At 34.9% G+C, this 12,504-nt stretch overlaps 1 protein-coding gene across 6 annotated transcripts in view; it reads left to right on the forward strand.

The window, feature by feature from the left end:
• Window positions 1-12,504, forward strand: part of LOC118277307 (transmembrane protein 165) — a 53,399-nt gene that overhangs the window by 24,282 nt on the left and 16,613 nt on the right. For 2 of the 6 annotated variants that reach the window (XM_035596041.2, XM_050696651.1), the window contains exon 1: window positions 26-228. The exons of the other annotated variants lie outside the window; for them this stretch is intronic. In XM_035596041.2, the coding sequence (XP_035451934.1) occupies window positions 127-228 (102 nt within the window). In that variant the 5' untranslated portion in view covers window positions 26-126. Of the gene's footprint in view, window positions 1-25; window positions 229-12,504 lie in introns of those variants that run through there. 6 annotated transcript variants of the gene reach the window in all.

Consider the following 12,504-nt stretch of genomic DNA (forward strand, 5'->3'; position numbering starts at 1 on the left):
TCAGTTTTTATTAACACTCTTTCATCGGCGCGCGATGTGACAGTTCGTACATTTGGCGGGAACGGAACAGTGATTTTTTGTGCGAAGAAAATTTTACGGACTGCCTTATAATAAACTTTTTCCAAAATGAATGTTACCGACATGATTGACTTTTCTACGACGATGATGCCGGAGGTGTCGACTGCGGCGCCTGACATCAGGACCTGGTTGACGGATTTAATAGTCCAGGTTTGTTTATAGTGTAGTATAAACATAGTTTGATAATGGCATAACATGCAGTGTTTCTACAACAAAATTGTGTAATTCGTTCATTGATAGTGTTATTGTTGGTAATTATTATGATAGGAGGCACTACAGTAAAGAGTTATTAAGTAGTTGTCATAGAAATTACGTTTTAATTGCTACTTATATTACTAGTTTGATCGAGGTTCTCTCGTTAGTTATCTTGTGTTTACCAAGTGTAATGCCGCTATGGTGTAATATGCAGTTACGCCTTGTGTCACGTGATTCGCTTTAATGGAAGGACATTATTTTTTTTATAGTTTTTCTTACGTATTATTGCTACATAATTATTCTACGCATTACATTATTGAATAGGATAAATCTCTTTAGGTCCTGGTCTATTTTGTTGCTAATTTTATTAATACTTTCCATTGATCGACATAACGTGAAATGTTCAAGAATCGTTCTATCTAATCCTTATTACAAAAAAGTTGGTAACATATACGCAAATGGGACCCAGTAAGGCTGATGCCTGATCCGGAGTTACGGACTACCTAGCGGGTTTACCGGGGCTCCGGCTCGATCTGTAGTAGTAGGAACGGGGTGGTTTTTAGTCAGTAAGAATCTGACAATTCCTCTCGCCTCGCCCAAGGTGGGAGAAGTCATTGAATGATTTTCCCCACTCAAAAAATAAATACGTAACTGTACAGTTAGTTAATGTAGATAATACTCCAACTCTACCTACACCTTTTCAAATCAAAAGGCGTGATGCTTGTTTACTGTTACATAGTACTGTGACCAATTTACAAAACAATACACGTAACGGTTGGTTCAATGGCGGTAACCCTGGCCGTGCAATTAGGTCTGCCAAAAATAATTATAGCCACCCGGACGGAGCGAGTTCAAAGGAAAATTGACAGTTATAGTATAAATGAAAAATTTGTTAAAATTTTAAACTATTGTTAGTGGCTTGCCATTGGAGAGGCCTATGTCTAGAAGTGGAAGAGAACAGGCTGATGATGATGATGATTTAAGATGAGCTAAGAAAAAATCTCTATGAAAAAGAGGTTTTACTCAATTGACGAGAGTTTATGAAGAGATTGATGAATGTAGAGTTAGGTATAAATTAAGCCCCGGGGCTGCGAACTGCTTAGCGGGTGATTTTTAATCAGTAGGAGTATGACACTCCCTCTCGCCTCGCCCAAGGCGGAAAAGTCATTGGCTTATTTTCCCCCTTAAAGAAGGGTATAATTTAAGCAGCAGAGGTTTCTTATGGTACCATGGTGTTTTGTCTGTCAATTGGAACGTTTACTACCCTTTCATTGTACAAAAATGTGCTTTCGAACGCCCATATGTCTCTAGACAAAAATTATCAAGATTTTCTCAGCTCTTTAGTAGAAAAGCTATAACAAATAACCTTATTGTAGCATTACCAATAAACAACTGCTTTACAGTCAATTTCAATACAATCAACACGAATCTTCATGTTGCTTATTATTTTTTTGCAATAATTTCGATTTCGTATAAATTTTAATAAACGTTGTTCTCACGAAATGTCAATGTAATCTGTATGAATGGGTCGACGGGTCAATAGCCTAGCTGCTTGCATAAATGTTCAATCAAATACCTTAATCTATTATGAATTAAACTGCGCAATGTTTTTGCTAATCCGTTACTTTATTAATTGTGTAAACAAATAAAATAGTTTTTTTTTTAAAAAAAGGAAACCGGTTCATATTTCTCTATCGCCTCAATTTTTTTAAGTCTGGCCAAATCCCTCAATCCTTGAGCACTAAAAGTAACCCCTTACCTGTGTTAGGTGTCACCTAAAGATTGGTTATAACCAAATTATTATTAAATGTCACCTATCTTAATCTTAGCTTAGGGGTTCCTTAAAATTTCGGAGACTAGTGAAAACTGGCATTAGTCCGATATACATGAAATGGAACTTCGTAAACCGCTAATCACCACCTACTTATTCATATGTCATTGTTTAGGATCGGTGCAATGTCTTTCCCCACCATCTTTTTCTCCCCTTTTCCCTTATCAAACTCCCTTTCTCCTTGCTAAACAAATATTAAACTAAAATGTTTCTCAATTTATACAACGTTTGAGAATATGCACTTTACGCAAGGCTATAATAATTACATGGTATGTTATGTACTTTTGTGCATAATTATTATATATGCGCCGGCGCAACTTGAAGTTGTAAATGCGTATTTAATTGTGATTGCTATTATGTAACATCCATAACACACAGAAATGTAGGTACTTTATTAATTAAATCAAACAAAAACAATAAAGTTATTCATTTATCTTATATAGTTATATGGTTGTTCCAAATGGTACATATCGCTTTGGAGAAAAAGTAGCAATAAATTCTTTAGTCTATTTATTTTAAAATCACGGCGGATTTCTATGTTCTAAAGTCTTCCACAGATTATGTTATTCACGAATATTATAGACATGGAGCAAAATCATGCTCGTTCCAAGTTTTAGATTCCACTGGAGAAGAACTAACAAACAACTGTACGGTTCTTTTAAACAACCCAAATGTCCTGTATTCCAAATTTTCCACAAAATATACCAAACTTTCGAAAAAGTAAAAACACCCTGTTCCTACCTTCTTTTTTTAGTCTGCTTCTGTTGCATGCAATGGTCTCTTTACTACCGATCGATACGTTACGATCCGTCCCTTGGTTACTATCGTTTTAACTATACATGTGCATACCTGCATTTCAAAGAAATCTTTATTAATTTCCAAGCTATTTAGCTTGACCGGTTGGTTTGTGTCAAATTTTGTAATGGGCATTTAACGCCCTTCCTGGCGTCCGCTCGAAGTGATATTTGGTACACACTCTTAATTTTCATGACCATACAAAATAAGCCCATTAGAACCGGTTAACATAAAAAAATATTTTTATGTATTTCGTGTAAAAGCTTTAAATAATGTATAATATCCTTAAGATCTGTAGTCAATATTGTAATGCGAAGACCTAATGCTACCTTGGGTTACGTTTTGGTATCAGAGTTTCGTGTTTCGTGAATTTGAATTCATATTACCAACTATTGGGAGAGCCATGCTATTCGCATTTGACATTTTGTGTAGACATTTTCGGAATATCAAATGGGTATAATGTAGTTTTACGTTTAAGATGATAATATGGTAATTAATGCTTTCGATAGAACTAAAAACATAATATTTTGGTAAAATCTAGATCGGGGACCATATACGGCGCTAATCGCTTACCATCAGATGACCGTCTTCTCCTTTGCCTCCTATTACATAAAAAAGAAAATGTAAATGGGAAGATACGTAGAAAGTATCCAATTTTAATAATGACATAACACAATGTTAGTCAACAATCTTTGTGAATGAATTCAATATGAATCACTTTGAAGTGAAAAGTAAACCAATTTGAAAGTTCAAAACTAAACAACGTAATATTGTTTGTAAAAGAACGGAACACAAAATGGTGGCAAGTTTTTGTATTGTTTTACTATATTGTGGTTGTGATTCATGCATCCAATGCAAACTGGTGGTGACGTTCTTTGCCAGAAGTCTGAAAACATCTTTGTTGTCCACTTTCAAAGGTACTGTTGACAATGACTTGTTTCCACTTTGGATATCCTTTACATTCTTTCTGACGATCCTTTCCGTTTTGACCAGCCTCTCTTATGACCAGTTCCAATAAATTCTCTGACGTTTTTTGCTTTAGAACCATACATAACATTTCGGAAAATTTGAATCTTTCGCTAGAATCGTTTACATGTACACCTTCTTGACTTACTTGGCTTAAGGTCCTATGATCCCTAGATGAGGCAGAGGGACAGAGGTACACAGAGGTCCTCCATCTTGATTGATCTTGAGCTTCCCGCTTCTCCTCGCTCCACGTCATGTCGATGGTCGCCGCTACAGGGTTTTTCGAAGACGGCCTCACTTTATATGTAACCCTTCTAGATTCGACAAAATGTATGCACAAATACTCATTGATAAATGACAAATTAAGTCTATTATTTTCTTCAAGTCGAAAATATCGTTTATAGTATGCTATTCGTCCAAGAGGCAGAACTCGTTGATCTAAGTGATTGCTGTTTTATAATATAGTGATAGATATCATTTTCCTCTTGCCAGGAGCGTAAAAACCACTAGTTGAAGTCATATCTTTATTAAGTTTCTTTTATGAACATAACTGTTATTGATCTTTGTCTAACAAATTGCTGACTAAAAGGCCTAAGCTTTTTGGGACAAAGTATAAAACGCTAAATGCCAAGATCTGATTCAACTAATGATAGTATTTTTTGGAAAAATATGTGTTTTCTTGTGTAAAGAATAAAATCCTTTTCATATTTTGTTGTGGCCTAAATCTAAGCTCATTATTGCTCATGGTAAAAGACTGTAACAAACAGATTTCATGAAAATATGTCATTGTTTTACTAAGAATGATATGGCCCTACTTTTATTCAAGGAATTATGACTTGTATTTTTTATGATGTTCAATGCAATTTGCAGGTTTTCCGACAGTTAATTTATTAGTACCTAATTAATTTATTGGTCTATTTAACTGTTGGTTTTTCCCTATCACTCTGTAGCGAGGCTTTTGTTAGTCAGAAAAGTGTGATGGATATTTTTTTTTTAAATTGGTGATGCTATATATTTGCTTAACCATAAAACCTTTAATTTTACGTTTTTCTTGAATTTATTTACTTATAGCGTCGAAAATACTGCAAAATTATAAATGTGAAAGTTTATTTGTTTGGATGTTTGCCAGTCAATCACGATAAAACAACTAAACGGATTTTGATGAAATTTGGTATAACAGGGTATTAGCTATGACTTGGATGATAGGACTTTTAATCCCACGGAGACGTGGGCGAAGCTGCTAACAGAAGTTAGTTCAAAATAAAAAAAAAACAAGCAACGTCTTATGACAACTCTTTTAACTCGTTGGATGTATAAAAACCTTAATTGTTACGCAAACTTTAACGTCTAAGTATGTGTGCGTTAAACAAAACACATAGTACACAAAAATATCTCCCATTATCCCATTGTTAAGGCATGTACTTATATTGTCATTATTTCAATATATTCTCGAGTCATTAAATAGTACTTTAACAATGTTTACGTGCTAGGTGTATTACTAATTAAATTAACAACAGTTTGTCAAACATAGCTATCAGACAATAGGAGGAGTGCACAGGGTGTGTAAAATTGTAGTAACATGCGTGATGTGTTTTGTTTATGTGATCCGGGTGACTAGTGGTGAGTTACTTTGGGAAGAAAGTTTAAGGTCGGGGATATTTTTGGTCTTAAAATCACGTGAGCAATAATTTGCGAAAATAAATTGTAAAGAAATGGGTTTAGAAGGGTTTTTTGTTTATCCGGAAAAGTATTACTGCGCGTTTTTAGGGCTTTCGAAAATTCTCAGTACTCTACTCAGTGCTACACAGAGTTTGGAATTATGCTCAGTATATGGCAAAATGCACTATTACATGGGACTTATAATAAAAATGGTGAAAACGGTACGACTAATGGTGAAACGAAATGTGCAGTTGTACCTCTGTCTACCTCTTCAGAGATAAAAGGCGTGACGTTGCAGTTACAATTATCCAACGTCAATTAGTCAACATTTAACTCGGAACCAACACGTAACTTAATTGGAGGAAAAAGGAAAAACCTGGTTAGGATAATGATCCATTTATCCACCTCAACAATCATAATTTTAATTGTTTTATAAACATCAGCCGACATTAATTTTATCTTAAGAAAATTACTCTAGTTTCTTCCATACGTAACACGTGCTACTTAAGAACCTTCAATAATAAAATAAAGACTATGTTTAAAAAACTATTTAGCAATGTAAATAGTGAAATATTATCTTATGTTTGTTCGCAACGAAATTAGAACAGTATGTTCACGTGTCGCTGCGTCAGTTTAGATTACAGGATTTTCGGCGTTTGCGCAACTATCTGCAGTATTTGTGTTTTGGGAATTTAGTCTTTAATAGGTATAAAAAAAAGTATAAAGATAGGCTCGAAAAGCAGTAGGAACGGTGTGATTAAAAACCACCTAAGTCAGTAAGAGTGACACTCCCTCTCGCTTCGCCTAAGGCGGGAGATGTCATTGGATGTACATTGTACATGTAAGGTAATTGAGTATCTAAGTACTTTATATCGTATGATTTTTGGCAAATACACTGTGAAAGTTTTTTTTTCAAAAACTCTTTTAAACCTGTTTATTTTTTGTACTTGTGGTTCAAGTGGGTGCGTTTTCAGATTTCGTATTGCTATCGGCAAAATTGAATTAGGTGCAACATTAGATTCTTTACATTTTACTTTTAGAGAAGCTGAATTGTTCTCGAATTTTATTAATCACACGAAAAATTCAATAATACCGGATAAAAACAACTATAACTATTAATTTAATTAGTAGTAGAGTATTTCAATGTATTCACAGATACACACGTTAATTCCTGAACCTATAAACGTGAGTACAAAATAACATGCAAAGAGATAGTTAATCTCAAAGTGCTGTCGGTGACGTAAAGCAAAGAGCTTTGCTCTTCGAACGCACGCACTGACCTTGGCAAAATGTTGTAACATCGTTTTTTAATATTACAGCAGACACGGTACCTGTGTATGTTATTTTCATAAAGTACTCACTAATTTTGTATTGTGAAAAAGAAATAACCTTGTGTAATGTAACTGAAAGTATGTATGAAAAGGATGATGAATGATTTGAATTGTTGTTTTGTTGCGTGTTAAACGTTATTGAATCTAATTTTTAGGTCTATACTCGTAGTACGAGTTTGATTAACGTTGAATGAAAACGAAATGAGAGTGCGATCGGCGCTAGGATTGGCCGGTACGAATGATCCAACCAATCGGAGCGCCGAATGCTATGTCGTTAAACGTAAAACCTACTCGTACTAACATCGAACTTTAACCCCATGAATTTTATTATAAGTATGTACTGATGTCAAGTAATATGCTATAGTATTTCCTCTTCTTTGCCAAAAACGACTTCACAGCATAACTGAAATGTGAATGTAAACACGTGTTGTTTTCAGTTACGAAACACGCGATCTTTCAGATGACTTCCTGCCATCGTGAGCCAATTTTGTCATGGTAACAGTAGTGAGTTTGGCAAACTGTAATCTATAGTTTTAATAACAAATATTAGTATGTTTACGTACTTAATGCGTAAGACCCATAATGGGCCGGCTCGACCGGAGTGACACCTCCCAAAAAACCGACGTGAAACAACGCTTGCGTTGGGAGAGTGAGGTTTACGGAGGCCCAATTACCCCATTTCCCGACACTAACCCCCTAAAGGCCGGCAACGCACTTGTAACGCCTCTGATGTTTCGGGTGTCCATGGGCGATTGCTTACCATCAGTTGATCCGTCTACTCGTTTACCGGCTTATGCCATAAAAAAGAACTCACGCTTTTGTTCCGTACGGGTAGATTGTACAGACAATATCTAAACATCGCTACCTGTTCTCGTAGTGTCAAAAATTAGTCCGGAATTTTACTTACTACCACTTAAAGCGAACACTTTACTGAAAAACCAAAAAATTGGGATTTTCTCAAATTCAGACGCAAAGTTTGCTTCCTAATCACCCCTTTGTGTATTCATATAAGCTAAAAGACGTGCACGTTTTTTTAATGTTATAAGTCAATAAACGAGTAGACGTATCATCTGATGGTAAGCAATCGCTGCCGCCCATTGACACCCGAAACACCAGAGGCGTTACACAATGAAACAAAACGCAAGCGTTGTTTCACGTCGGTTTTATGTGAGGCCGTGATATCACTCCGGTCGTCCGTGGTATCTCCCACATTTTAACACTTTAGACGCCACGGGGGTCACCGGTGACCGACATTAGCGGAGGATTTGCCTTCAACAGTTTTCTATTGGCAGTTAAAGACTTAACTAATGATTTCTAAATTCGCACGTGCTAATGATTTCTAAATTCAGTTGTATGTATCGAAGCTACATGCCTACTACATAACAGTGTAGGCGCACAAACAAATCAGCTGAGATCGATACGATAACAATCAAGTTCATGGCCCTATATTTCCGCGGCGGGGCTCATAACTTCACCTTGCTCTGTGTTTAAACGTAATTTTTATTGGACTGTCTTTTTTTATGGCGCTAGTGAGCTATTTTTCTCTGTAGGTCTTTATTGATAGTGCTTTATCTTTATGTTTTAATTGGATTGTATAAATATGTTTTTAGAAGGCATTGGATGATTATCCCTTTGAAAAAAAGACTTCATACATCTGTAACTATAATTCTAATGACCGTTTCTACCAACCTTTTCGTTCGTGTTGGTATTCACCCACCTATAGGTATTTAGTTTTCCATGTTTGTTTGTTTGTTTAGGTCAAATTGGAATTAAAAGTACCCTTAACCGACGATTATGCATGAAAAGACTAATGACTGTTGGTGAAGCGAAAGAGGTATGTGAGATTCGTAGCTATTGGCGTTCCATTGTCTATGTCTACCTTCATGGGAGACAGGCGTCAGGTTATGTATGTAAGTATGTATGTATGTATGGAATTTTACCCCTTTTTACGATATTTTTTACCACAACTCTCAGGTATCTCTATTGTAGATATCTAACGTAAAGGCTTGATTAGTTGAATAGAGCTCATTAAGTATTAAAAAAATAAATTATGTGTTACTAAACTTGTGTCCTCTCTTCTCGCCTTTACTTATGTTGATAAATGCTGATGAAAGCATTTACAAAATCTATTGGGAATATAATGAATTTTTCATTAGTCGCAATGTTTATTTTTTTTAACTAGTATTGTTTTTTCTTCTATCTCGGATATGGGTTTCGCCAATGCTGCCAATGTGAACGTTATGATCTATTACGTAATGATACACTATGGCATTTCGATTTTTTTCTACTCTAATAATGAGAAATAATGTTGCAAACTGCAATCTATATTTAAATTGACCAGTGTTGAAAAAGTTTGCGGTTACAATACGTAATTCTTAATTTGAAATATTGTATAATGGATTTTTTTTTATTGTAGAGTCACTAAAGACTATTATTTTGCTAGATGTGGTATGAATCCCATATAATTGTGAATATGACCATCTTTTGTTCCTAATTGTTAATGCCTGAAAATGGCGTGTTTGGGGTTATAATTACTCATAATGTGTTAATCTAGGCTATCTATCTACGTGACTCATTTTAGCGTTTATAATAATAATAGGGCACAATTATAATTTTTTAATTAAACTTAATTGTGCACTACACAACGTAAGCGTGAAAGGGTACCTCTAGTAATAGCGTGTCAAAACTTTTTTTTTTTCAAATTATTCTTTTAGACTAGATAAGCACTTAACTATAATTATGTTAGCACATATGAAGCTGTCGTTAGTAATTTAAACAGCGATTAAAACGGTAATAGTTAATTACTAGCACTTATGTTAGGTAATTTGAAAGATTCCTACAATTATCTATCGCAAAGGTTAGTCCGATCTCTTGAATTGCACAATAGTATATTAAAGAGGATTCGCAATCCTATTCGTTTCTAAATGAATTAGAATAGGGAGAAAGGCGTGACGATATATCCATGTTACTACGTTTTTCGGGACAATCTTCAAAACTCTGTTTTTGTTATTTTTAATGAGATACGTAATTACCATTAAATAGGTATCCATACCTAAAAAACACCAGAGCGATCACATGAACTCGTCCGTTTTGGAGATTGACCCTTGTATAGGTATTGAAAATAAGGCTTAAATAGACTAAACGTTACGCCCACATTTACACAAAACAGTTCCTGAAATTTGATTCAATTCGGACAATAGGTAGTTTATTACTCAGTAAATCACATGGCAGGTTCGATCGTTGAACTAACTATTTTCCGAGAACACCCCGGCCAATGAACCCTTTACAAATACTTAAATATAGTTCCCTTTCAATTAATTTACTTGCCATATTCCAAATTGTGATCGTTTCACTAACAACAATTCACGAAAAAGCCGTGCCGTCGGCTTTTCCATACCCCATTATCCGTAATCGGACGCATTTTACTACCGAGCGACCTCGTACTAAGGTCATTGAGAGGGGTCATTAAGAATATTTGTCATAGTTTACTGAATTATAGTCCAAATTATAACAGATTTGTACAGTTTTTCCATATTTTCTGCTACTAAAAACTATTTTTTGCGTTAGTATCGGGGATTTTTCTTTTGTTTAGATGTTTATGTCCACGGTTGTGCGTCACGAGTCGCGATATACGATACGAATTTCGGATGTTGTTCTGTTTGAATGCAGTTCAAACTCCAATTGCAAGGAATTGACGTCAGAGGCTTTCTTCAATATTTATTATATCATTCATTACCTTTAGCCTTGACATCGATTTGATGGAAAACTAGAATCGGTTTCGACACGCACGTGATTGGACACGTGGTTCATTTTCGCTGGCTTCCGATATGTTTACTATAGCTACTTCGAATGTCGGGTGCTCTCATGTGTCTAATAACACGTGAACTGTAATTCGTGGGATATTTACAAGTTTAGCATTAGTGATGCCGTGTGATTATTTTCGTAAAATATGGTAACCGCAACTCTTGACATTATTAGGTTTTACCGATCACTGAAAATGGTCTTCCCCTTGTGGTGAATAATCATTGGTATGATAAATAGTTTGTGTCATTGTTATTTTGGAAAAATATTTCACGGGCAGAACTAGGGTTTAACTTACTTTAGATTTGTTTATATACCGTAGGGGCTCCGGAGCAGGTCTATTAGAGTACCCGGTGCCCCTTACAGGTGCTAAGGGTAGCCACAAAGTGGTAGGCTTTAGTGAGGTGAAAATCCCACTTTTCAAAGTCTTTTATCTCCAGAAAGCTAGACGCCTTTTAAAGGTTTCGCCCCGTCATAAAAAAAGGTTTGTTTAACTTCATTTGATAATCCGATATGGATTTTTCAGGGGATTTCGATATGTTTCGATTTAGACTACTTATAATGGAGATAGAATTTCATCTTCGTCTCTATGTGGAATGTACCAAAATCTTATCTCTATCATCCAAATGTATCGACAGATTATTGAGACATTTCAAGTATTGCCCTTAGGTGACAGACTTAGGAATATCGTCATCATACAGGTCTTTGATTGATTAAGATATCTTAACCTACGTGTGTACGTGAATAAACACATGTCAAATAAGATACGGGAACTGTCAAAACTTTATCGGATCTCGTCCTATCGTTCATTGATGCGAAATCGATAAAACAAAGTCAGACTAGAGATTTTTGGAGGTTAGAAAAGTTGAAATCTAGATTGAAGTGTGAATTGCTTTCACCTTTTGCCAGTTATGCATATGTTATATGCTTATTTTATTCTATTTTATTTATTAGAGACACAAAAACAGTTACATGTTCAAAAATATAACCTATTAAATTATTATGTTCGTAAACACCGATGTCCAGGTATTAACAAAAGAACACTGTGAACAAATGAAAAGACAATTTTGTAATTGTAAAGTATAAAGAATAATTAAATTTACGATTGTGCTGTTTAATGTAATATGTAGGATCAATGTAATAAAGTGCAAATCTGTTACCATATTTTGAAACTGGTAGAAGTTCCCACTAAAATTTTAAATCATTAATGGAATTTATCACATAATGGCTAGAAATGTAATGAGAAGCGTAGATTTATTGTGGTTCCGACTCGAAGCAGGAGATGGATTTTAGTCAGTAAGAGTTTGACACTCCTTCCCGTCTCACCCAGTAGAAATCATTTGGTGACTTTCTCGCCTAATTTTTTATTTTAACAGACAAACCTTAGGTTACGTATTGTTTTAGGATCAACTGAGAATATTTTTGTAACATTATTATTATTTTATACTAAAAGTATACAAGATGGCGCATTTCTTGTATAGATCTCATAATGCAGATATGGTTTCGTTCAGACGGTATCTCGAGGAAGTTTTGATAAGTAATCTTTGTACCTAACAATAGGTACTTATGTACGTACGTATGTACAACTTATTTAATGTACCGAAATATGTACACAAAGCATAAGTTGCTATGCAGCTAGATTTAATATCTGTTCTTATACCTAGATAGTACCTACAATTGATCGTTTGTTTGCATCGAAAAAATCTTTCTTCTTGATGTTTGGTTAGGTTAGTTTTATGCTATGGGGAAATTTGGAAGATCATGTCATGTTAACCAGTTTTGGAGGTTTATTTGCTTACTAGGTAGGTCTAAAAAATTAAATATCCTCTCATTTACATGAATAAATGT

This window comes from Spodoptera frugiperda, chromosome 10 (genome assembly GCF_023101765.2).
Source record: "Spodoptera frugiperda isolate SF20-4 chromosome 10, AGI-APGP_CSIRO_Sfru_2.0, whole genome shotgun sequence".
In the NCBI taxonomy this organism is placed as follows: domain Eukaryota; kingdom Metazoa; phylum Arthropoda; class Insecta; order Lepidoptera; family Noctuidae; genus Spodoptera; species Spodoptera frugiperda.